This window comes from Hypanus sabinus, chromosome 10 (assembly GCF_030144855.1).
Source record: "Hypanus sabinus isolate sHypSab1 chromosome 10, sHypSab1.hap1, whole genome shotgun sequence".
Classification (NCBI taxonomy): domain Eukaryota; kingdom Metazoa; phylum Chordata; class Chondrichthyes; order Myliobatiformes; family Dasyatidae; genus Hypanus; species Hypanus sabinus.
The window spans coordinates 112,548,934-112,571,006 of NC_082715.1; the positions used below are offsets into that span (position 1 = coordinate 112,548,934).

Consider the following 22,073-nt stretch of genomic DNA (forward strand, 5'->3'; position numbering starts at 1 on the left):
CCATAATTCAGTTATGCTGCAGTACGGGCCCCACATTCTTTCATTTGTCGTTTCAGTCTACTCCAAGCACTTGAAGTGGGTACCCATTGGGAACCAGGCAGATGTCTTTGGACAGATTGAAATTCAGCCTGTACACGATGATATTCTCATTGCTCAGCTTCGCCCAGGGCAAGAAATTGATGTCGTCGTACACTGTGTGAAAGGAATTGGTAAGGCAGTGGTAGGAGAGGGAATCGTGTTGCTTATGACAGTCCTCTTTGGGTCAATAGTATAGGAACTGAATGGCCTTGTTGAAAAGAAAATTGGCCTTGGCCTCTACTGTTCAATGAGCAGTAGGCCAACACTTGGCTTAATCAGTGTATTAAAAAAAAGTGTCCAGTAGGGTGATGGAGAGAAAATATTTTCTCTTCTCGGAGTTCAGGACTGGGTGGGAGGAGGGTGCTGGCTGTAAAAATACCACTATTAAACTGAGGAAAGAATGCAAAATAAATCATGATATGAGCTGTACCATAGTGCATGAATGTAATCTTTGTGTTCACTTCCTAGCTAAAGACCATGCCAAGTTCTCTCCTGTTGCCACAGCAAGCTACCGACTTTTACCCGAAATAACTCTACTGAGTCCCATAGAAGGGGAGCTTGCAGAGAAACTCAAGCAGTGTTTCTCCCCTGGTGTCATTGAGATTGAGATGGTGAACGGTGAGTCAGTTCTACTGTTGAATTTGAAATCCCTGTTTTTTAGAATTGTGTCCTTGATCTAGATGTGCTGTTTAGATCAGAGGACAACAAGGTGAGTCTCAACATAAATAAACACAAAAAAAACTGTAAATGTATCTTTCTTGATGAACCATCTCTTTCGAGATGTTTCAGATCATTAACTTTTCCCCCTCAGAGATGCTGCCTGAATATTTTCAGCATTCTCTTTTTATTTCAGATTTTCAGCATCTCCTGTAATCTGGTTTTAGTGCAAGTGTGCAGAATCATAAGCTATTTATGTCAAGGAAGGATCTTTCTAGTGGAAGAAGTGAAAGAAAGGTTTGTACAGGATAACTTAAAATAATTGGCATGGGAAGTGGGGACATATAAATTATTTGAAACGAGTTACCTTAAAAGATAAATTAAGCTATTTTATATTTAAACCTAAGTCTTTCCAGAGCTGTGAGAATCATTGTATACTTCATAAAAGGAAATAGTATATTCAGGAAGTCCCCTTTAAGAAGGGGGTCCTGCAGTGGACTGCAATTTCCTTAGTGTATTTAGTGCGGCAAGGATAGAAAGAGCTTTTCCATTCTTGGCTTCTTTAAATCAGGTTTCTATTGATGACATTATACTTAAGAAGTTTAGGAATTTGGATTTTCAAATCAAACCCAGAGAAATGAAGATTCCCAAGTGATACAGGTTGCCTGTCCTTTATGAGCTTGCTGTGGTGGATGGTATGGATGCATGCCAACAGGCAAAGCTGAAGAATGGAAGGAAGTGGGATGCAAGGCTTTTGGGCTAAATGCCCTGTTGTTACAAGTTTCTGGCAAAGTCTAAGATTCATACTGGTAATGCATCAGTTTATTGAATTTGTGGAATGTAACCTTTCTGGTTGGCAGGGTGGAGAAACGTCTCTACCAAAGGAGGTGTAAGGTGCTCCTTCCTTCCACTAGGCTGCAGGTTACCCTTGGGCGAGGTTTAGCACCCCAATCACTGTCATGTGAAACTACGGGAGCAGCTGGTGTATATCACAAGTTCTGGTTATGCGATCATTGACGCCAGGCAGACAATCTCTGAAGAGTATTGGTAATGGCTGGGGTCACCTGTCTTGTAAAGACACTGCCCAGACGAAGGCAATTGCAAACCATTTCAGTTGTAAAAATTGCCAAAAACAATCATGGTCATGGAAAGACCATGATCATCCATGTCATATGACATGGCACATAATGAATGAAAGAACCATACAGAGGTGTACATCTGGTCTCATCAGATCTGTTGTCTTCAGCTTCTCTACATGTGGTGTGATTGCATAAACTAGGAAAACCCTGTTTTATCTATCCATGTTGATACAAGTTTTCCAACTGACACACTGTTAGCCGGCATTAGTAACACTTGAAGTTTTACAAGCAGGGAACCAGATGATTTTGGTGACTGGTCTGATGTACAATATTGATTTTTTGGAAGTTGAAAAGTCATCTGTTCCTTTGGTCTTAGGAAAAAAAGTTGCAAATGTTGTGAACTCAAGATTGGACACTTGCAGTCGGGAGATTTTTCGTCATGATGACCTTAAAAACCTCGTCCGTCTTGGCAGAGTTCGAGATCACTACATCTGTAAGTATATATTGGGGGAGGATTTGAAGTGTAGCACTATAAAGAATTTTGTGTTTGGGGTTGTTTTCAGTTGTGTGACTTGTAAATAATCTCCACACTGACTGTTAACAGATTTTGTTATCTTTTGTTATTTTGCTAGCAAGGGAGCAGTTAAGGGAAAGCACCTAGCTCTAGCAAACTTCATTTCTTGTTCATTAACTTCCATGAACTGTTCTTCTCCACATAGTGGTCAGATGCATACAGACGAAGATTATGACAAAAATGGTGGTGCTGTAGCAAGGATGTGTGGTTAAATCATTAAACCTTATGCAACCATGTTGTTCATGTTCTTCTACACTCCCCTCTTTTGTCCTGTAAGGACACCAAGATGGCTCTTCATCATCATACTGTGTGTAGATTAAGGCATAGAGAGCTTCTTGGAAGTTTAGTTATGGGGAACATGGAGATAGCTATAGGTCTGGGGTGGTGCCTTTGCTGTCTTATAGTCCCACATAAGGTGTCACCCAAATATAGTGCCACTTGGATAGGTAGGTCACCATTATGGTGGCCAATGCAATGAAAATGTTAGTTATCAGATGCTTAACAGTGTATCCCAATATCTGGTATCTACCCCCACCAGTCAGAAGGTTCATTCTCCACCACTTTATGTAAAATCTGCTTTTGTTCTGCATCCCTGTGTTACACAACCACTATGATCAACAAGGTAGCAGCAGGACTCATTGATAGCAGGTGCAGACTCCTTCACTAGCTGTCATAGGGAGGATTAGGACCATATGATTCCTGGGAATGAAGTTCTAGTCCATGCAATGTTTCCTGTAACTCAGGCCCCTAAGTACAAGCAACATTCTAGTAAATCTTTTCTGCATTTTTTCTAGTGTATTAACATCTTTTCTATAACAGGGTGATCAAACGACATAACGCAGCCTCACCAGTGTCTTGGTGTAACATAACTTTGCAACTCCTATAACGTCCTGATTGATGAAGGTCAGCCTGACAAATGCCTTCATCACTATTCTAGCTATGTACCGAAACTCCTGGGTCCCTCTGTTCTATAACATCCCAAAACCCTGCTATTCTACCTTGGTTTGAGCTCCGGAAATGCAGTACTTTGTGTTTAAGTGTATTGTAAGCCATTTGCTAATCCTTAGCCCACATACGTAGCTAATCAAGATCCCTTGTAATTTTTCATTAATCTGTACACTCTCCACTACATTAGCTATATTAGTATCATGTGCAAACTTACAAACCATGGCTTGTACATTCACAGCAAAATAATTTATATAAATTATAATAAAGCTCCCAGCACCAACCCTTGTAGGACACCACAAATCACAGGCAACCCTCAACGATCACTGAGGATTTGACCTTCCTACCACAAAACTAATCATGAATCCGATCTATTATCTCCCTTGGATCCCTTGCAATCTAACCTTCCAGACTAGGGAGGGACCTTGTCAAAGTTGTGCAAAACTGTACATGTTGAACATTAAACTGTCCTGCCCTCATCTAACCTTTTGGCTACCATAAGACATAGGAGCAGATTTAGGCCATTCAGCCCTTCCAGTCTGCTCTGCATTTCATCTTGGCTGATTTATTATCCCTTTTTACAATATTTTTTTTCAGAAGAAAAAAAACAAGATTTACAGAGTGCAACACATAGATACATCTCAACATAACTTGTGTACGTTCATATATTGTGATAAAATTGATCAAAATGTTATAGCATAACACATAAAGGTATACCACTCTGTAATCAAAAATTTAAAGATAGGTCATACGTCATAAAAATTTTTTTTTATATAAAAAGAAGTCAACTACCAAAGAAAAAAGCTGATGGATGATAATGGATAAATTAGAAAAGAAAACATATTCGCTTAAGAAGAAAAGATAAAAATATACATAAAATTCTGTGCACTGTTAAACTTTATAAATTGGAAAAGTAATTTACGAAAGGTCCCCAGATATCATAAAAAGATTGTTTCGTATTTAAGACTAAGCAGCGGATCTTTTCTAAATTTAAATAAGACATAATATCACGTAGCCATTGAAGATGTGCAGGAGGGGTAGACTCCTTCCATTTAAGCAAGATTGCTCTCCTTGCTAAGAGAGAGCTAAAAACTAAAACCTGTAGTTTAGTATTTAAAGTTATATCTTCATCTGCAATAATACCAAACAAGGCAGTAAGGGGATATGGGTCAAATTGGACCCTAAAAAGTTGTGGGAATACTTCCAGCCAAAACTTTTCAATTTTAGGGCAAAACCAAAACATATGAATTAAAGAGGCATCAGCAGAGTTACATTTATTACAAAGTGGAGAAACATTCAGATAAAAACTGGAGAGCTTTTGTTTAGAAATGTAAGCTCTATGAAACACTTTAAATTGTAGAAGGGAATGATGAGCACAGAAAGATGATTTATTAACCCATTTAAGAATTTTATTCCATCTATCATCAGAAATCTGAGAATTTAGGTCATCCTCCCAAGCTTTTTTTATTTTATCTAAAAAGACTTGTCGAGATTCAATCAACAAGTTATAGAACCATTAACAAAAGTTTTTAAATTTAAAAGATCGTCCAGTAAATTTTTATCAGGACCAATAGGAAAAGTAGTTAATTGGAAACGTAAGAAATCTCTAATTTGAAGGTATCTGTAAAAATGTGTTTTTGGGAGTGCAAATTTAGTTGACAATTGGCCAAATGAAGCAAGAGATCCTGAGATAAACAGGTCCCAAAAACACTTAATACCTAGTTCATCCTAATCCTTAAAGACTTTGTCAGTCATGGAAGGGATTAAAAAAAAATATTAAGGAGAATGGGAGATGATAATGAAAAATTCGCTAAACCAAAAAATTTCCTAAATTGAGACCAAATCCTTGAAGTTTGCTTAACAATTATGTTATCTGTTATTTTATTTGCTGAAAAAGAAGAATATGATCCAAGAAGAGAGACAATAGAGGTATTTTTTACAGAATTAACTTCTAAGGAGACCCATGATGGGCAATCTTCACGATAAATATAACAAGACCAGAAAGTAATAATCCTTATATTGGCAGCCCAATAGTAAAACCTAAAACTGGGTAGGGCTAATCCACCCATCTCTTTATTTCTTTGTAGGTAAACTTTACTTAAACGAGCTTCTTTATTATTCCAAATATAAGATGTTAAAATTGAATCTAAAGAATCAAAGTAGGTCTTAGAGATAAAAATAGGTAAGGCCTGAAAATGATATAAAAATTTAGGAAGAATCTTCATTTTAATTGAATTAATTCGGCCAATTAGGGATAAAGAAAAAGGAGACCATTTAGAAAGCATCTTTTTCACATAATTCAATAAGTTTTCTTTAAATAAATTCTTGAAGTTTTTAGTAATTGTTACACCTAGATATGTAAATTGACTTGTAACAGCTTGGAATGGAAATTTGGCATTTGATGACATTAGGTCATTTAAAGAAAATAGCTCACTTTTATGTAAGTTCAGCTTGTATCCTGAAAAAGAACTAAACTGGGAAATTAAAGAAAGAACCGAAGGTAAGAAGTTTCAGTGTTAGAGATGAAAAGTAAAATATCATCAGTTTATAATGAAATTTTATGAGTCATGCCTTCCCTTAGTATACCAGAAATATCCTTAGATTCTCAAAATGCTATTGCTAAGGGTTCCATAGCTAAAGCAAAAAGTAAAGGACTAAGAGGGCAACCTTGTCTAGTTCCCCGCTGTAATTTAGAGGGCTTAGAAATTTGAGAGTTAGCAATAACCTTGAGTGGTAGGAGGCAAGTAAATTTAATTTAACCTAATGAATAAAATTAGGCCCAAAATTAAACCTTTCTAAGGTCTTAAAAAGATAATTCCACTCAATCCTGTCAAAGGCTTTTTCTGCATCTAAGGATATTATACACTCTGATATTTTTTTGGATGGTGAATATATCACATTCAACAACCGATGAATATTAAAATGTGAGTAACGATTTTTAATAAATCCTGTCTGGTCATGTGATATAATAGATGGTAGAATATTTTCAAGTCTTCGAGCTAAGATTTTGGATAAGGTTTTTGCATCAACATTTAATAAAGAGATTGGTCTGTATGAAGAACATTCAGCTGGATTTTTATTTTTTTTAAGAATAAGAGAAATAAAAGCTTCATAAAAAGATTGAGGGAGTTTACCTGATTTAAAGGACTCTGATAAAACAGAGGATAAATAAGGTGTAAGTAACGTAGTGAAAGTTTTATAAAACTCCCCAGGAAAGCCATCAGGTCCTGGGGTCTTACCAGAATGTAAAGCATGTATAGCCTCAGCAACTTCTTCATTGGAAATAGGCTGATCTAACTGTGTTAGGCTATCAGCAGACAATGTAGGAATGTTGATATTACTGAAAAAAACATTCAAATAGGTATCATCTAAAGAAGAGTCAGACTGATACAACTTAAGGTAAAAGTCTTTAAATACGTTGTTAATTTCAGAATGGTTGGATATCTTAGTACCATTACCTTTAAAAGATTTTTGTGATTTGACGATTAAACTGTAAAATATTTTAAGTGATTGGCTAATAAACTACCTGTTCTATCCCCGTGAATGTAAAATTGAGTTTCATCTCTCAACAGCTGTCGTTCAATTGGGTAAGTCAGCAGAAGATTATACTTGGATTGGATTTCAATCCGCTTATTATATATAGTTGGATCTGGAGATGGGGCATGTTTTCGACCAAGATCTTTTAATATCGCTGCTAGGTCAGACCTTTCTTTGTCAGCTTTTTTCTTTATATAGGTAGAGTAAGAGATAATTTCTCCATGAATATATGCTTTAAAAGTATCCCAGACTATAGTACCAGCAGTATCTCCTTTTTAAAATTTTCTTTAAAGATAAAAGTAATATGGTTTTCTAAAAACTTTAGAAAATTTTTATCAGATAAAAATGATAAGTTAAAACGCCAACTTCTAGTTGGTACAGAGTAAACAGGTAATCTTAAAGCCAGAAGCACAGGTGCATGATCAGACAAAGCAATCTCCTTATAATCACAGGATCGAACCAGTGGAAACAAGTTTCTATCTATAAAAAAGTAGTCAATCCGAGAGTACAGATGATGAACCTGAGAGAAATATGAATATTCCTTTTCTTGGGGGTGTAAAAAAAACGCCATACGTCGAGAATACCACATTGAAATAGAATAGATTTAAAAAGTAGGACTCATTTATTAGTGACAGGGGTTTTACTTGAAGAGCGATCTAATATAGGGGTCAAGCCAAAAATTAAATCTCTACCCATCACTGAGGAATACCAATTCAAATCAGGCAGAAAAGAAAAAAGATGTTCAAAGAACAAGGAGTCATCTGTATTTGGAGCATATACATACGCAAATACGATTAGTTTATTCTCAAGACTACCCGAAACAATAACAAAATGCCCATTTGTATCAGAAATTACATTATGTTGAATAAAGGATACATTCTGATCAAACAGGATAGGGACGCCTCTCGATCTAGATTGAGAGGGTGAGTGAAAATGTATACCCTTCCATCCTTTGAAAAAGCGTGAAATAACATCTTTACGAATATAGGTTTCTTGGAGAAAGATTATACGAGTTTTAATTTTCCTGATATAAGAAAAAATCTTAATTCGTTTAACAGGGTTATTTAGACCTTTCACATTAAAGCTGAGTATATTAATAAAAGAATCCATCAAGTATCCTTTAGAAATGTATAAAAAGTAATCACAGACATGTAGATAGTGAATAATTAAACAGTAAAAATCTCCAATCAGCTTTCTGGAAGAACCCATTTCCTTCCCTCCCCCCAAAGAGAGAAATCAGCCAAGGGAGGCTGAAGACTAATTCTAACGTTCCCAACCCAAAACTCTGGTGGCTCCAAAAATATATATATGTATAGCTGTGCTGAATAAACGATTGGAAGTAAGTAAGTAAGTACAAAAACAAAATATCAAAGTAAATAAGTTCGCTATTTACGAGAAAAAACCATGGGAAAATACAAGTATTAGTCTCGGTAAAAAGGAAAGACAAATAAGGAAAATCAATAAGTAAAACAACATGTGGGTGCAAAGAAAAGGAGTAAAGAAACAAATAGAAAATAATTAGAAAGGGAAGCGGTTTAGATAGCTTCCTACATGACTAATTCAAGGGGGAAAAAAACAAAATGGCAAAATAATGAAAAAACCAAAAGCCAGCAATAAGAAATATAGAATATTGTATACTATTGAAAAACAGTAAAAGACCAAAAGGTGTATAAATAATCAAAAGATAGAAAAAATCTGAATGAATTTAAAGTAAAGCAAAACACCCTATAATTTCATTTCTCAGTAATTACTACATGTACACCCTACATAATTACTTCCAGTCAAATTACTAAAAGGAAGGTAAAAATCAACATAACACTGAGACAATATAACATTTTGTTTAAAAAGAGCTGCGAGAAAGTAACATTCGAGGACCCATATAAAGGCGGAAAACAGCGAAAGAGAAAATAGATGCAGTCTGACTGCATGTTTTGCATAGTTAACAAGATAACAAGTTAACAAAGATAACAAGGTGCCAGTTACTTAATCAAACAAGTGATTAAGACTTCGTAAAACCAAGAAACCTTGTTAACAACAAAGTGCCAGTTACTCGATTGAACACCTGAAATTAAAACATTTAGCATAAAGCAACTCAAGGTTGAATTTAAGAATGGAGACTATGTACAAATTTCTTAGCTTCTTCAGGCTTTGTAAACCAAGAAACCTTGTTATCAGAAGTAGTAACCTTGAGTTTACACGGATCTCTGAGATAAAGGTGACAGCCAAGCTTAAAAAGGTCAGGCTCTTTAAAAGCCTGTCTAGCTCTTAAAACTTCCGATGGATAATCTTGAACGATCCGAAACTGTTGATCACGAAATTGTAATATGCGTTTCTTCCTTGATTCACGAAGGATCTGTTCTTTAATCTGATCGTCATAAAAGCGAATGATAATAGAACGAGGTTTGGCAGGATCCCAATTAGGCGGGGTAACTTGGTGAACGCACTCAAATTTTGGTAGTTCCGATAATATATCAGGGAATAAATCTTTCAACATTTGAGTACAAAAATCGATAGGTTGATAACCCTCTAGTTTTTCAGGAAGCCCACAAGTTTTGATATTGCACCTTTGATTCCTGGTCTCCAAATCTGTCAGTTTCTTCAGTAACACGTCGTATTTTTTAAAGTTGTTCCCTAGAAATTTTCTTGAAACCTTCGATATCCTTCTGCAACTTCGGCAGAGATTCTTTGTGTAACTTAATATGAATTTCATGGTCATTCACAGTCTGCTGTATACTTCCAAGTTTCTGATTAAGCGTTTTCAGTTCAGATTTAACCAGGTCGAAGGTATTCTGTAACAAGTCAAACTTGGATTCCAAGTCATCCAGTTTATCCAATTTTTCGCGTCTCTCTGACATTTGTTGAGACATTTCAGCCAAAGTCTCTAAAGTAACCTCTTTTCTAGAGTGTTTTCTACTCATGGTGCTCTCACTGAGATAGGTTTAAACAGCAAAGTAAACAAATAATTTTGGAGCACGGAGCTACTGCAACCTACTCCATTACAGCCACCGGAAGTCGTCTATTATCCCTTTCAACCCAATCTCCTGCCTTTTTCCTGTAACCTTTGACGCCCTGATTAATCAAAACCCTGTGAGTATACCCAATGACTTGCCCTGCACAGCCATCTGTGACAATGAATTCCATAGATTCACCACTCTCTGGCTAAAGAAATGTTTTTCCTCATCCCCGTTCTTAATGGATGTCCCTCAACTCTTGAGGCTGTGCCCTCCGGTCCTAGATTCCTCCACTATTGGAAACATCCTCTCCACATCCACACTATCTAGTCCTTTCAGTGTTCAATAGATTTTAATGAGATTCTTTCTCCCGGCCCCCCCCCCCCCCCCCAATTCTTCTAAACTCCAGTGAGTACAGGCCCAGAGTCATCAAATGTTCCTTGTATGTTAACCTTTTTATTTTTGGGATCATTCTCATGAATTGCCTATGAACCCTCTTTAGTGCCATCACATCTTTTAGATAAAGGGCACGAAACTGCTCACAATTCTCCTAATTGTAGTTTGATCAATGCCTTATGTAATGCCTCAGCATTACATCCTTGGTTTTCTATTCTAGTTCTCTTGAAATAAATACTAACATTGCATTTGTCTTCCTTGCCACTGACTCAACCTGCAAGTTAATCTTTAGGGAATCCTGCACGAAGCCTTCCAAGTCCCTTTGCACCTTTGAGTTTTGAATTTTCTCCCCATTTAGAAAATAGTCCTTTATTCCTTCTGTCAAAGTGCATGACCATGCACCTTTCTACACTATGTTCCACTTCTTTGCCCATTCTCCCAATTTGTCCTAGTCCTTTTGCAGACACCCTGCTTTCTCAACACTACCTGTCTTTGTATTGTTTGCAAACTTGGCCACAAAGCCATCAATTTAATCATTCAGATCATTAACATATAATGTGAAAAGAAATGGTTCCTTAACTGACCCACTAGTTTCTGGCAGCCAACCAGAAAAGGCACCTTTTATTCCCACTCTGCCTCCTGCCAGTCAGCCAATCTTCTATCCATGCTCATATCATTCCTGTGATACCATGGGCTCTTATCCTACTAAGCAACCTCGTATGCAGCACCTTATCAGAGGCCTTCTGAAAATCTAAGTAACCAACAGTGCACTAGGTCAAGCCTTGAGTATTTATCCACCCTAATGCACGTTTAAGCCTTCAGTACTGCAAAATAATCGCTGGGAACCAGGTGGTGGAATGTTTGAAGCACCAGTTTAGGTAAGGATTCTATTTGAATAAGCAGGACCTGTATCACATGTATGGTGTCGTTTTGTACCTTTTCTATGGTGGCTGAAATATTAATCACAGCACTCTGCAACTCTGCCATGTCTAGATAAGGTAAATGGGCTCAGATGAACTGGTGACACCCAGTGTTTCATAAGGATTCTCTACCTCCTGCTTACGGTGACCCTTCTTGGGGTAATAATTGTGATGAGCATGTGCATAAATTTTTACCTAGTCAACTTCAGGATCAGTTATTCCTGTAGTACATGTACCTGCTCAATCCTAGAGTAGGATTTTATAGACACTGTTACTACAAATCCAGAATTATCTAGGGCTAATGTGTTGGAGGTACCAGTCAGTGTAGTTCTGGCTGAACCTCATCCAGAGGGAAGAGTTTAGAGGAGGCAGGTGAGGTAACGGATACATATCCAACATTTTGTGTTAATGGTTTGGGAGGTTTCATCCTGCATTTGCAATACTGCTGAATTATCCTACCTTATATTAACAATTACACAGCATGTTGCAGACTCTCAGGTATTACTTCCTTCACCCTTGTTGCTGTCTCCTCAATTTGTCCCTATAGCCCACTCAGAAACGGTCACCTCCACTGGCACCCTTTGTTAGATATATTCTTCTACAACTGCAACTGGCTGCCTCGGGTATGCAGAACAGGGACATGCCTGAACTCCCTCCCCATAGTGTAGACAACCAGAGCTGGACTGAAGCCCAGTCCATAGTGCAGACAACTGGATTGGTGCTGGGCAGTCCAATCTCTAGACAACTGTTGGTCTGTGCTCACTGGCTATTGTCCACAACTCCTATCCTGTCCAAACCATCTCCAATGCTAGAAGACTGTAAAATAAACAAAATGCTGGAAACGCCTAACAAGTTGGGTAGAATCTGTAGAGAAAGATGCAGCTAGTTTTGGATCAGAGATCTTGGTCATCAGGACAAATTGCATTTTAACTATCAAGTAGTAACATTTTGCAAGGTGTTTTGCAAGATTATTATTCCATCAGTAGTCATAAGGGACAGAAAATTACGGACACATTCTATTTGAGCAGTATCTGGGAGAAAGAGCAGTAATATCTAAGGTAGAAAGAGGCATGAGCCTGCAGGTACTGGAAGTGAGAGAAAAAACAAGCTGCTGGAAGAACACAGCAGGTTAGACAGCCTCTGAAGAGGGAAATGGACAGTTGATGTTTCAAGTCAAAATCCTTCATCTGGACTAGATATTTAAGGTAGAAGATTTTTAGACAGAGCTGAGAGAGTAGTTTGTAAACGTCATCCAAGATTGTTGGACGATCACTTCAGCTTATCCCTTGGCTTTATCTCATCACAAACATTCCCTTTGTCCTGCCCATTCTTTCCTGCACCTAATCTTTAACCTGTAATCTTAACTTTATTTCAACATATTGTGTTTTTAATTTCAGAATTCTGACATTTACACTTTTTATTTTGATTTTCCTATATGGGAGACACTGGGCTATGTATCCAAAAACTTGGTGACTAAAAGTTTTATAGAATGCCTGATGAGACAGGGAATTTGATTGATTGTATAGTTGAATATTGTCCATTAGATAAAGGAGTTCTGTAATGGTGTCTTTCTCATGTATCTGTTGTGTTTATTCATAGAGAATGTGCAAGGTTCTAGAAAGATTTTGGCAAGCTTGATCCTTTGGCAATGAGTGACGAGTTATCCTATGAAAAACAGTAATTGTCCTGGGGGGGGTGGTTTCCCAAGATTTTGTGTGCTGCTATCCACTAAGCCTCTGTACCTTTAAAGTTTCAGTGGAATCAACGGGAATTCTTCCACCAGAAGTGCTTGTGTCTGAAGCCTTGAAAGTCCTGATAACAAAGTGTAGAAGATTTTTGAATGAACTGGACACGGTACAAATGGACTGAGCTTGGTGTGGTTGGGCTGGTTCAACTCGGTCTGAGCTGTGCTTGGACCTGATGGCAGTGAGAATAGTGGCCTCTTCTGAGTACCAATTCTACCTGAAATGAGCATCATTGACTTGGTTCAACAATGACCTCTGTCCCACGTAATAGTGGGTTAATACATATAAAGCTGAATGTCAGGGACAATGGCAAGGATAACAGATATAATGAACTATCAGTTCAATCATAAATAAAATGAAGTGGAGTCAATCAGCAGCACCTGCAAGAGAAGATCCAACTTTCAGGTTGATGACCTTTCTTCAGATCTGATTTTTTTATATATTGTAATTTGTGTTTGTAAATATGTTGCACTATTAAAGAAGTTTGCTCTGCTATTACAGCATGGCTGATTTATTATCCCTCTCAACTTCATTCTCCTGCGTCTCTCTGTACCTTTGATGCCTTGATTTCTCAAGAACCTATCAACCACTGCCTTAAATAAACCCAATGACATCGCCTGCACAGCCCTCTGTGGCAATGAATTCCATAGATACACCGCCCTCTGGCTAAAGAAGTCTTCTTCATTGCCTTTCTAAATGGATGTCCCTCAGTTCGGAGGCTGTGCCCTCTGATCCTTGACTCTCCCATTATAGGAAACATCCTCTCCATATCCACTCTGTCTACCCTTTTCAACATTTGATGGGTTTTAATGAGATCCTCCCCTCGTTCTTCTCAACTTCAAGTACAGGTTTAGAGCCTTCAAGTGCCTTTCACTCCTGATCATTCTGGTTAACCTCCTGGATCCTCTCCAATGCCAGCACACCTTTTAGATGAGGGTTCAGCATTCAACACCATAATTCCTTCCAGGCTTGACAAGAAACTCGAGATCTCTGCCTTCACCCTGCCTTGTGTATCTGGATCCTGAACTTCCTGTCAGGTTGCTGGTAGGTGGTAAGAGTGGGGTCCCTCACCTCTGACCCTCAACACAGGTGCCCCTCAGGGCTGTGTACTAAGCCCCCTCCTTTACTCTCTATATCCATGACTGTGTCACCACCCACAGTTCAATTTGCTGACAACACTACACTGGCCTAATCTCTGACTGGGAGACCATTTTGCTGAACACCTACGCTCTGTCTGCCAGAGAAAGTAGGACCTCCCAGTGGCCACACATTTTAATTCCACGTCCCATTCTGATATGTCAATCCATGGCCTTCTCTACTGTCAAGATGAAGCCACAGTCCGGTTGGAGGAACAACATCTGAAATTCATTCTGTCTGGGTAGCCGCCAACTTAATAGCATGAACATTGATTACTGTAACTTCTGTTAATCCCTTTCCTATCCCATCCCTTATTTATTATCCCCCACTTTTGTGAGCTCTCTGCCCCTCACAATCACTCCTTGCCTGCTCTCCATCTTCCTCTGGTGTTCCCCTCCCCCTTTCTCCCTAGCCCTCCCGTCCCATGATCCTCTCCCTTCTCCAGGCTGTGTATCCCTTTTGCCAATCAACTTTCCAGCTCTTAGCTTTATCCCTACCCCTCCTGTCTTCTATCATTTTGGATTTTCCCCTCCCCCTCCCACTTTTGTACCTCTTACTATCTTTTCTTTCAGTTAGTCCTGACAAAGTGTCATGGCCCTGAATGTCAACTGTATTTCTTCCTATAGATGCTGCCACCAGCATTTTGTGTGTGTTGCTCAAAGAGGCAGCTTACAGAGAGGAAGTCATCACCCTGACATGGTGTCAAGAAAACAACTCCGTTAACAGTGGAGCTGGTTGTGGATTACAGGAGGAATGGAGACAGGCTAAACCCTGTTGGCATCAATGGATCTGGGGTTGAGAGGGAGAACAGCTTTAAATTCCTTGGCATAAACATCACAGAGGATCTTGTGTCTGTACATACTGGCTGTGTGGTGAAAAAGGCAACACAGTACCTCATTTACCTCAGACAGTTGAAGTTTGATATGGCCCCCAAGCTCTAAGAACTTTCTATAGGGGCATGATTGAAAGTATCCTGACTGGCTGCATCACTGCCTGGCATGGGAACTGTACTTCCCTCAATCACAGGGCTCTGCAAATGTGTACTTCCCATTATTCAGGACATTTACAAAGACAGGTGTGTAAAAAGGGCACAAAGGATCATTGGGGACCCAAGTCACCCCAACCACAAACTATTCCAGCTGCTACCATGTGGGAAATGGTACTGCAGCATAAAAGCCAAGAGCAACAGGCTCCGGGACAGCTTTTTCCACCAAGCAATCAGACTGCTTATTTCATGCTGATGCAACTGTATTTCTATGTTATATTGACTATCCTGTTGTACATAATATTTATTATAAATTACTATAATTGCAGAGATGTAATGTAAAGATTTTTACTCATTCATTTGAAGAATGTAAGTAATAAAGTCAAAACTGCTCTCAATACTCCTGAGTGTGGATTGACTAGTGCCTTATAAAGCCTCAGCATTACATCCTTGCTTTGGTATTCTAGTCCTCTTGAAATGAATGCTAACATTGCAGTTGCCTTTCTTACCACTGACTTAACCTGCAAATTAAGCAAGAGGGAATCCTGCTTGAGGGCTTCCACATCCTCTTCTACACCTTTTGATTTTTGAATTTTCTCCCCATTCAATAACAATAAAGGCAATTGTTAATGCCTTTATTTCATATTATACAATATTCCATCTGCCACTTCTTTGCCCGATCCCTCACTCTCTCTTAAGTCCTGCAGATACCCGCTTCCTCAACATTGCCGGTCGCTCTACCTATCTTTATATCATCCCAGCTCCCAACTCCAGATACTTCTGTATGGAGTAATCTGTCTGGATACCATGGAAAAACAAAAGCTTTCCACACGTATGACAATAATAAATCAATTACATATTAGCATTGATTTTCCACAATATTGTTTGCTTTCCAGAATCATAGAACTTAAATAGTTTGCACGTTAAATCTTTATAAAATATTTATTCTTGGATTGTTAGCAGTGCTGGCAACTAATACTTATCACTAATTGTCCCGGAGAGGGAGCTACTGAGGTAAAACACTGAACTGTTTGTGTGGTGAGGATGTGCACAGTGTAGGGAGTTCCAGGATTTAGACACATCGATGATGAAAGATAAGTAATTTATTTCCAAGGCAGTATAGGGGTGTAACTTCGTTGGAAACCAGTGGGTGCTTTCTGCCCTTCTCCCAGCTAGCAGGGGTTAGGGATTATAACCTCTGATGGGTAACTACAATGCATTTTAAAGATGTTACATATTGAAGGCAGTGTGGAGGGACGAATTAATTATAAATATTAACTATTTCACTAAGGTTTACTGTTAAACAATGGTTCCAGAAGTTATAGTTACTGTTTTGCTCAGTCTCACTGAGTAAATTTCAGCGCTCCTGGGGATTTGAGGAATCTGCTTTTCACTCTTCCTTTATGTCTGTCCCTCATTCTCAGACACCCCTTCCCATAGTTAGCCCCTTTTCAGTCCCCTCTCTTCTATTCTAAGCCTTCTGTTCACCATACCCCCATCCCCTCCTCTGCATTCTCAGCCGCTCCCTGTCCTCTCCTCAACGTCCCCAGCCCTGCCAGTTCTCTTGGCCCACTCGACCTTCCCCACCACCAGTCCCTTTTCGGCCTCCTTCCCTATTTTTACTTTCCCTTATCCCCTCCACACATTCACTCCCTACTCCCCAGCTCACCCCACTCCCCCCTTGCCCGAGCCCGGCTCCGCTGCTGACGTGTCGCGGCGGTCAGTGCGCTTGCGCCGTCATCCAGCGCCGCGCAACATGGCTGCAGTGCTGAAGGGGATGTGTCTATGGGCGCTGCTTGTCGCTGCCGTCAGCTCTGGGCAGAAGCTTTTGTCCGACTTCAAACGCTGCCTGGACGAAGAATGCAGCAGTAAGTAACCTGTTCTGTAAACAGCCGAGCCCGTAGGTTCTGTTTTAATGAATTAATAAGTCATGAACAGAAAAGATGTCCTAGGCTCCAACTGCTGACCTGTTGGCAGCTGCAGGACACCCAAAGCATCAGTCTGAACTTTATATGCTGCCTGGATGTTTTGTGAATAACGAGGTCGGCGGGCTCCAAACTCTTCAAACCACGGGAGCTAACTTTGGATACATTTTATCACCTCATTGAAAGCATATCAGAGGTCTAAATTACTTATAATTGTTGTAATCTAAACATAATTAGTTATCATATCTAAAATATCATCTCTTTCTCCAGATTATTGCTTTGCAAAGATAATGATGCATTTGTTGTTGACGGGGTGTTCTAACTTTAACCATACATGCAGTTCCAAATCTGGGTTCATCTGGGTAGACTCAGGAATTTTAATTGATTAATTCATTGACAGCGCCACCCACATCCTGTTCATGTCCGTATGTGCTGCCAGCCCAAACTACCATTTGGAAGTAGGGTGGTGTATTTTCCTCACGTAGGAGGATCAGACAACCAGTTAGAATTTTGTGATTCTGTAGTTTGCTGCTGGTGGTTCATTTCAGGTTTATTTAATTCGTCAGCTGTTAGGAGTGGGATTTGAGTTTGCGTTTATAAGCGCAAACCACTGGACACCAATCAGATGATTTAACTGTTGCACTGCTGGTCAAATAAATGAGCAAATTTCCATTCCATAACGTGAGGAAGTGCCGAGACTTCCCAATGCACTTTTTATTTTTGTTGCCAGTGGTACAAGTTGTGGTTCGGTGTGCAATACTCTCAAGCTCAAGTTTATTGTCACCTGACTCTGTGTATTTGTTTATATATAATACAACCTAAAAGAAACACAGTTCCTCTAGACCATGGTGCATCCACAAAATGTATATCATACACAGCACATAAAACAAGGTGTTACCACAAATAAGTTAAATATAATTCAAGTTGCAAGTAGTGTTTTGTACAAGTAGGCAGTACAATAAAAGGCTCACTGTCAGAGTGATGAGATCGTGCTGGAGGTGGGATATTCATTAGCCTCATAGCTTGAGGGAAGAAGCTGTTAGCCAGACTGGCAGACTTGGTCCTGATGCACCTGTACCTTTTTCCTGACATTAGTGGGTCAAAGAGAGTGTTGGTGGGGATTCTTATAATGCTTTGGGCCCTTCACATATAATGCTTCCCATAAATGTGACAAATAGTGGGGAGGGAGACCCTGGTGATCCTCTTGACAGTTTTTACTATCTTCTGTAGGGTTTTGTGTTCCGATGCCTTGCAGCTTCTGTACCACACAATGCAGTTGGACAGGCCACTCTCAATGGTGCTGCAGAAAGTTGTTAGAATGGGGGCAGGGAGCCTTGCATGCCTCAGTCTCCTCTGAAGGTGTAGACGTTGCTGAGCCTTCTTGACAATTGAGGAGGTGTATGTCCAGGTTAGACTCCATAATGTGCACACTAAGGAATTATGTGCCCTTCACTCTCTGTGGCAGAGCCATTGATGTGCAATGGAGTATGGTTGACCTGTGCCTTCCTGATGTCCACAGTCAACTCTTTTGTGTACATTGAGTCTCAGATTGTTGTTCTCACACCACTTGACAAGCCTCTCTGGAGGCTGATGAGGCCAGCCACTGTTGTATCATCAGTGAACTTGACGTTGTTTCAGTTGGACCTGGCATTGCAGTTGTGAATCAGCAGCAGGCTGTGTGCATGGCCCTTGGGGAGCACCAGTGCTCAGTATGATGGAGCTGGTGATGTTGCTGCCAATTGGGGTCTTTTGTCACAATGTCCAAGAACCAATTACAGAGAGGGGTGAGTCCCATTGAGGACAGTTCACCCACCAACCTCTGAAAGATGATCATGCACTCTCCCTCCCCTCTCAATCAGCAGGTTGTTGTTTCAGGACTAACTCTGGACCAAATGTATTCCTCCTGTCATTTCAGTTATTTGGCCCGCCTTGTTCCCTAAGAGGTCTGGCATTGCTTCTTTCTGAGTAAGTTTCTCAATACATTGTGTCAGGAAGCCCTCTGGGATGCACCACATAAATCCTGCCCATTTCAGGCCCTTTGCCCTCTGAATGCTCAGTTGAATTGAACATTGAAATCTCAGCACCTTACTATTTTCACAACTACAGGCAATTTCTTGACATATCTGGTTCTCAAGTGCCCATTGACTATAATACAGATCTACTGGTGGTCTATAGATCATTCCCTTCTGATTTTCAAGTTATACTTAGCCTCATTCTATGGTTCCTTAAGAATATCCTCTCTAAACACTGCTGTTATGCATTCTCCTATCTAAAGGGAACACCCCTCCAGTCTGACCTGTTTCTCTGTCGCACCTTGTCGCACATTGGAATCCCGGAACATTGAACTGCCAGTCCTGGCTGCCTTTCAGCCACATTTCTATTACGGCCACAATACCCTAGTCCCTTGAGGGTCTATGTGTTAGTCATATTAGTCTATGTGTTCAGTTTGTCCCCCCTTACCTGCTAAGCTAAGTGCATTGAAATAGATGCAATTTGAATCAGTGGTCTTGCCTGCCTCTACCTACTTGTCTGCCTCTTAGGAAATCTGCCGAAGCATGGCTATCCTGATTGTTAGGCTTATACTCTTCAGTTGCTGCACATACCCTGCCACCCACTGCCAATTTAGTTTAAACCTTCCTTGGTAACAAGGGGCAAATTTCCCCACTAGGGTATGGGTCACTCTCCAGTTCATGTTGACCCATCCCTCTTGAACAGATTTCTTCAAATCCCAGCAGAGATCCCAATGATCCATGAACCTGAATCCCTGCCCTCTGCACCTGCCCCTCATCTATGAATTCACCTGGCTTATCTTTTTGTTTCTGGACTCACTAGCTTGGCGCACTGGGAGTAATTTGGAAGTCCTGCATTTTAATTTCATCCCTAATTTCCTATAGTCATTCTGCAGGACCTTGTCCCCTGTTCTGCCTGTGTTGATTGTACCAATGCGTCCACTGACTTCTGGCTAATTATCCTTCACCTTCAGAATGTTCTGCAGCTGCTCAGAGATATTCTTGACTTGGCACTTGGGTGGCAACACACCCTCCGGGCATCTGTACTGCAGCCACAGGACCTCCACTGCCACCTTCTTAATCAGGTCTCCTATCACTATTGTCCTGTGTGGCTGCACTTTTTCCAGATAGAGTATAAATAGACGGCCCACATCTTTTCCCCACGTGGTCAAAATGTTTAATTTTAGAGGGCATGGATTTACGGTGAGCAGGGGTGATTTATTTTATTTTTACTGTGTGCTATGTGCCTGGAATGCACTGACAGGGATGGTAGTAGAGGAAAATATGATGGAGGCATTTGAGGGACTCTTAGATAGGTGCATGAGAGAATGGACCGAAGTGGACAACGTGTCACCATAGTTAGTCGTTTAATTACTCCAGCGCAACATCGAGGGCTGTTCCTGTGCTCTACTATATTCTATGTTCTGTGTCTCCCCCGTTCCTGAGAGATGGTTCCAAAGCAAAAGTGCCACAAATGTCCTCTGCGTAATTCAACTTCACTGTCTTCTTCCAGATCAACATCCTGAGTATTGAGGCTTTGGTTGCAGACACATTGAGCAGGCTGTGCCATTCGCATGCCTGGAACCAGACTCCTGAATCAGACATTCTACTTTGAGTTCTATCATGGGAAGAGATGACCAAGCAGATAGAGGAAAAGATTTATGAAAGATGTACAAGAGACTGCAGATATTGGAATCTGGAACAACAAACAATCTGCTGGAAGGACAGAGACCTGTCTGTGGGAGGGGAAAGGAATTGTGGATATTTTGGGTCAAAACTACGTTGGGACTTGGTCTTGCCCTGATGCATGGTTTTGACTTGATATATTGATAGTTCCTTTCCCCCAAGAATGCTGCCCAACTTGCTTAGTTTCTCTAGCAGATTGTTCATTGCCAACGATTAACAAATCTGCTTAAAATCTCCTTGAAGAAATATAATATCCCCTCTGACCTTTAGGAACCTCTGGCTCATTGTCCTTCAAATTGGGGAAGAAGTCTTCAAGATGTTATCGAGAACCTTGAGTCCATGCTTCAGGAGAACACAGAAGCCCTGTGTAAGTGTTAGAAGGAATGCACCAGCTCATAAACTGCCCCCACATCCCCCCACCTCCCAGTCCATTACTCACATCTGCCCCATGTGTGAAAGAGTCTACAGCTCCCACATTGACCTCATCAGCCATCTGAGCACCCAGTGAACTACAGTGGAAACAAGTCATCCTCTTTTCTGAGGGACTGCCTAAGTAATGTCCTCACTTTCGTTTGAAAGTATCCCGAATTGGATGCAGTATTTTTATTGCGTTTGGACCATTGCCTTATCAGCAGGAGACATAAAAGTCTGTATCTGGAGTAACGTACATATTGCTGGAGGAACTCAGCAGGTCAGGCAGCATCTATGGAGGGAAATGGGTATTCTTATCAATACTGTTACTGTCTTATCAATATAGTTGTTCTGTTTTTTAAGAGTGGGGAAGAGGTGCAGGAGCAAGTTTCCAGAGCCTGCTTTGCTGTTTACAGAACGAATCTGCCTTGGCAAATCACTGTTCTCTAAGGTTTTTGGAGGCTGACTGAATCACCCAAATTGGCCTTGAATAAACTTGACTGAGCATGCGTGGATTTCTGGGATAGAGGGAATTCCAAAGATTTGCAGATCCCTGAGCAAAGAAATTCCTTCTGTCTTCACCGGTAAATGGTTGACCCTTGAACGTGCAACACTACCCCTGGTCCTGTTTCTGCAACTTGAGGATGCAGCCTTCTAATATTTGCTTGTGAAACTCTTTTGAACTGTTGTACATAAAGCTTTTGTTTTGAGCTCCGGAACAGTCCTGTTTTCCTCAGACTCATTGTAGCACAATATCAGTAATCAATTAATCTTTCCTCCAAGTTATTCCTACCAATTGCAGATATTTCTTCATGTTTGCCTGTCTACTCCTTCCCAAGGTTCTGTTCCTGTGGCCCTTTTAGAACTGGATCCATCTTATAATACTGGCTCTCACCCTTCCTAAATAAAGTATCTGCAAAATGCACCCAGGCTACTCCAGTGAAACATTACTGAGTCTTTGCCAGCAAGCACAAGGGCAGCAGGTGTAGGGGAATACTACCACTCACAGATTTCCCTCCAAGTTGCATGCCATCCTGA

At 40.2% G+C, this 22,073-nt stretch overlaps 2 protein-coding genes across 11 annotated transcripts in view; both read left to right on the forward strand.

The window, feature by feature from the left end:
• polr1c (RNA polymerase I and III subunit C) overlaps positions 1-15,353 on the forward strand; it is a 21,361-nt gene extending 6,008 nt beyond the window's left edge. For 2 of the 6 annotated variants that reach the window (XM_059982639.1, XM_059982642.1), the window contains exons 6-9: positions 57-209; positions 547-696; positions 2,191-2,307; positions 12,888-13,380. In XM_059982639.1, coding sequence (XP_059838622.1) covers positions 57-209; positions 547-696; positions 2,191-2,307; positions 12,888-13,006 — 539 coding nt within the window. In that variant the 3' untranslated portion in view covers positions 13,007-13,380. Of the gene's footprint in view, positions 1-56; positions 210-546; positions 697-2,190; positions 2,308-6,905; positions 13,381-14,645 lie in introns of those variants that run through there. The other 4 variants (XR_009514445.1, XM_059982638.1, XM_059982641.1 and 1 more) reach the window with 4 other exon arrangements.
• Positions 15,354-16,726: 1,373 nt separating this feature from the next.
• Positions 16,727-22,073, forward strand: part of mia3 (MIA SH3 domain ER export factor 3) — a 111,422-nt gene continuing 106,075 nt past the window's right edge. For 4 of the 5 annotated variants that reach the window (XM_059982648.1, XM_059982650.1, XM_059982649.1 and 1 more), the window contains exon 1: positions 16,727-16,872. In XM_059982648.1, coding sequence (XP_059838631.1) covers positions 16,761-16,872 — 112 coding nt within the window. In that variant the 5' untranslated portion in view covers positions 16,727-16,760. The remainder of the gene's footprint in view (positions 16,873-22,073) is intronic. The other variant, XM_059982652.1, reaches the window with a different exon arrangement.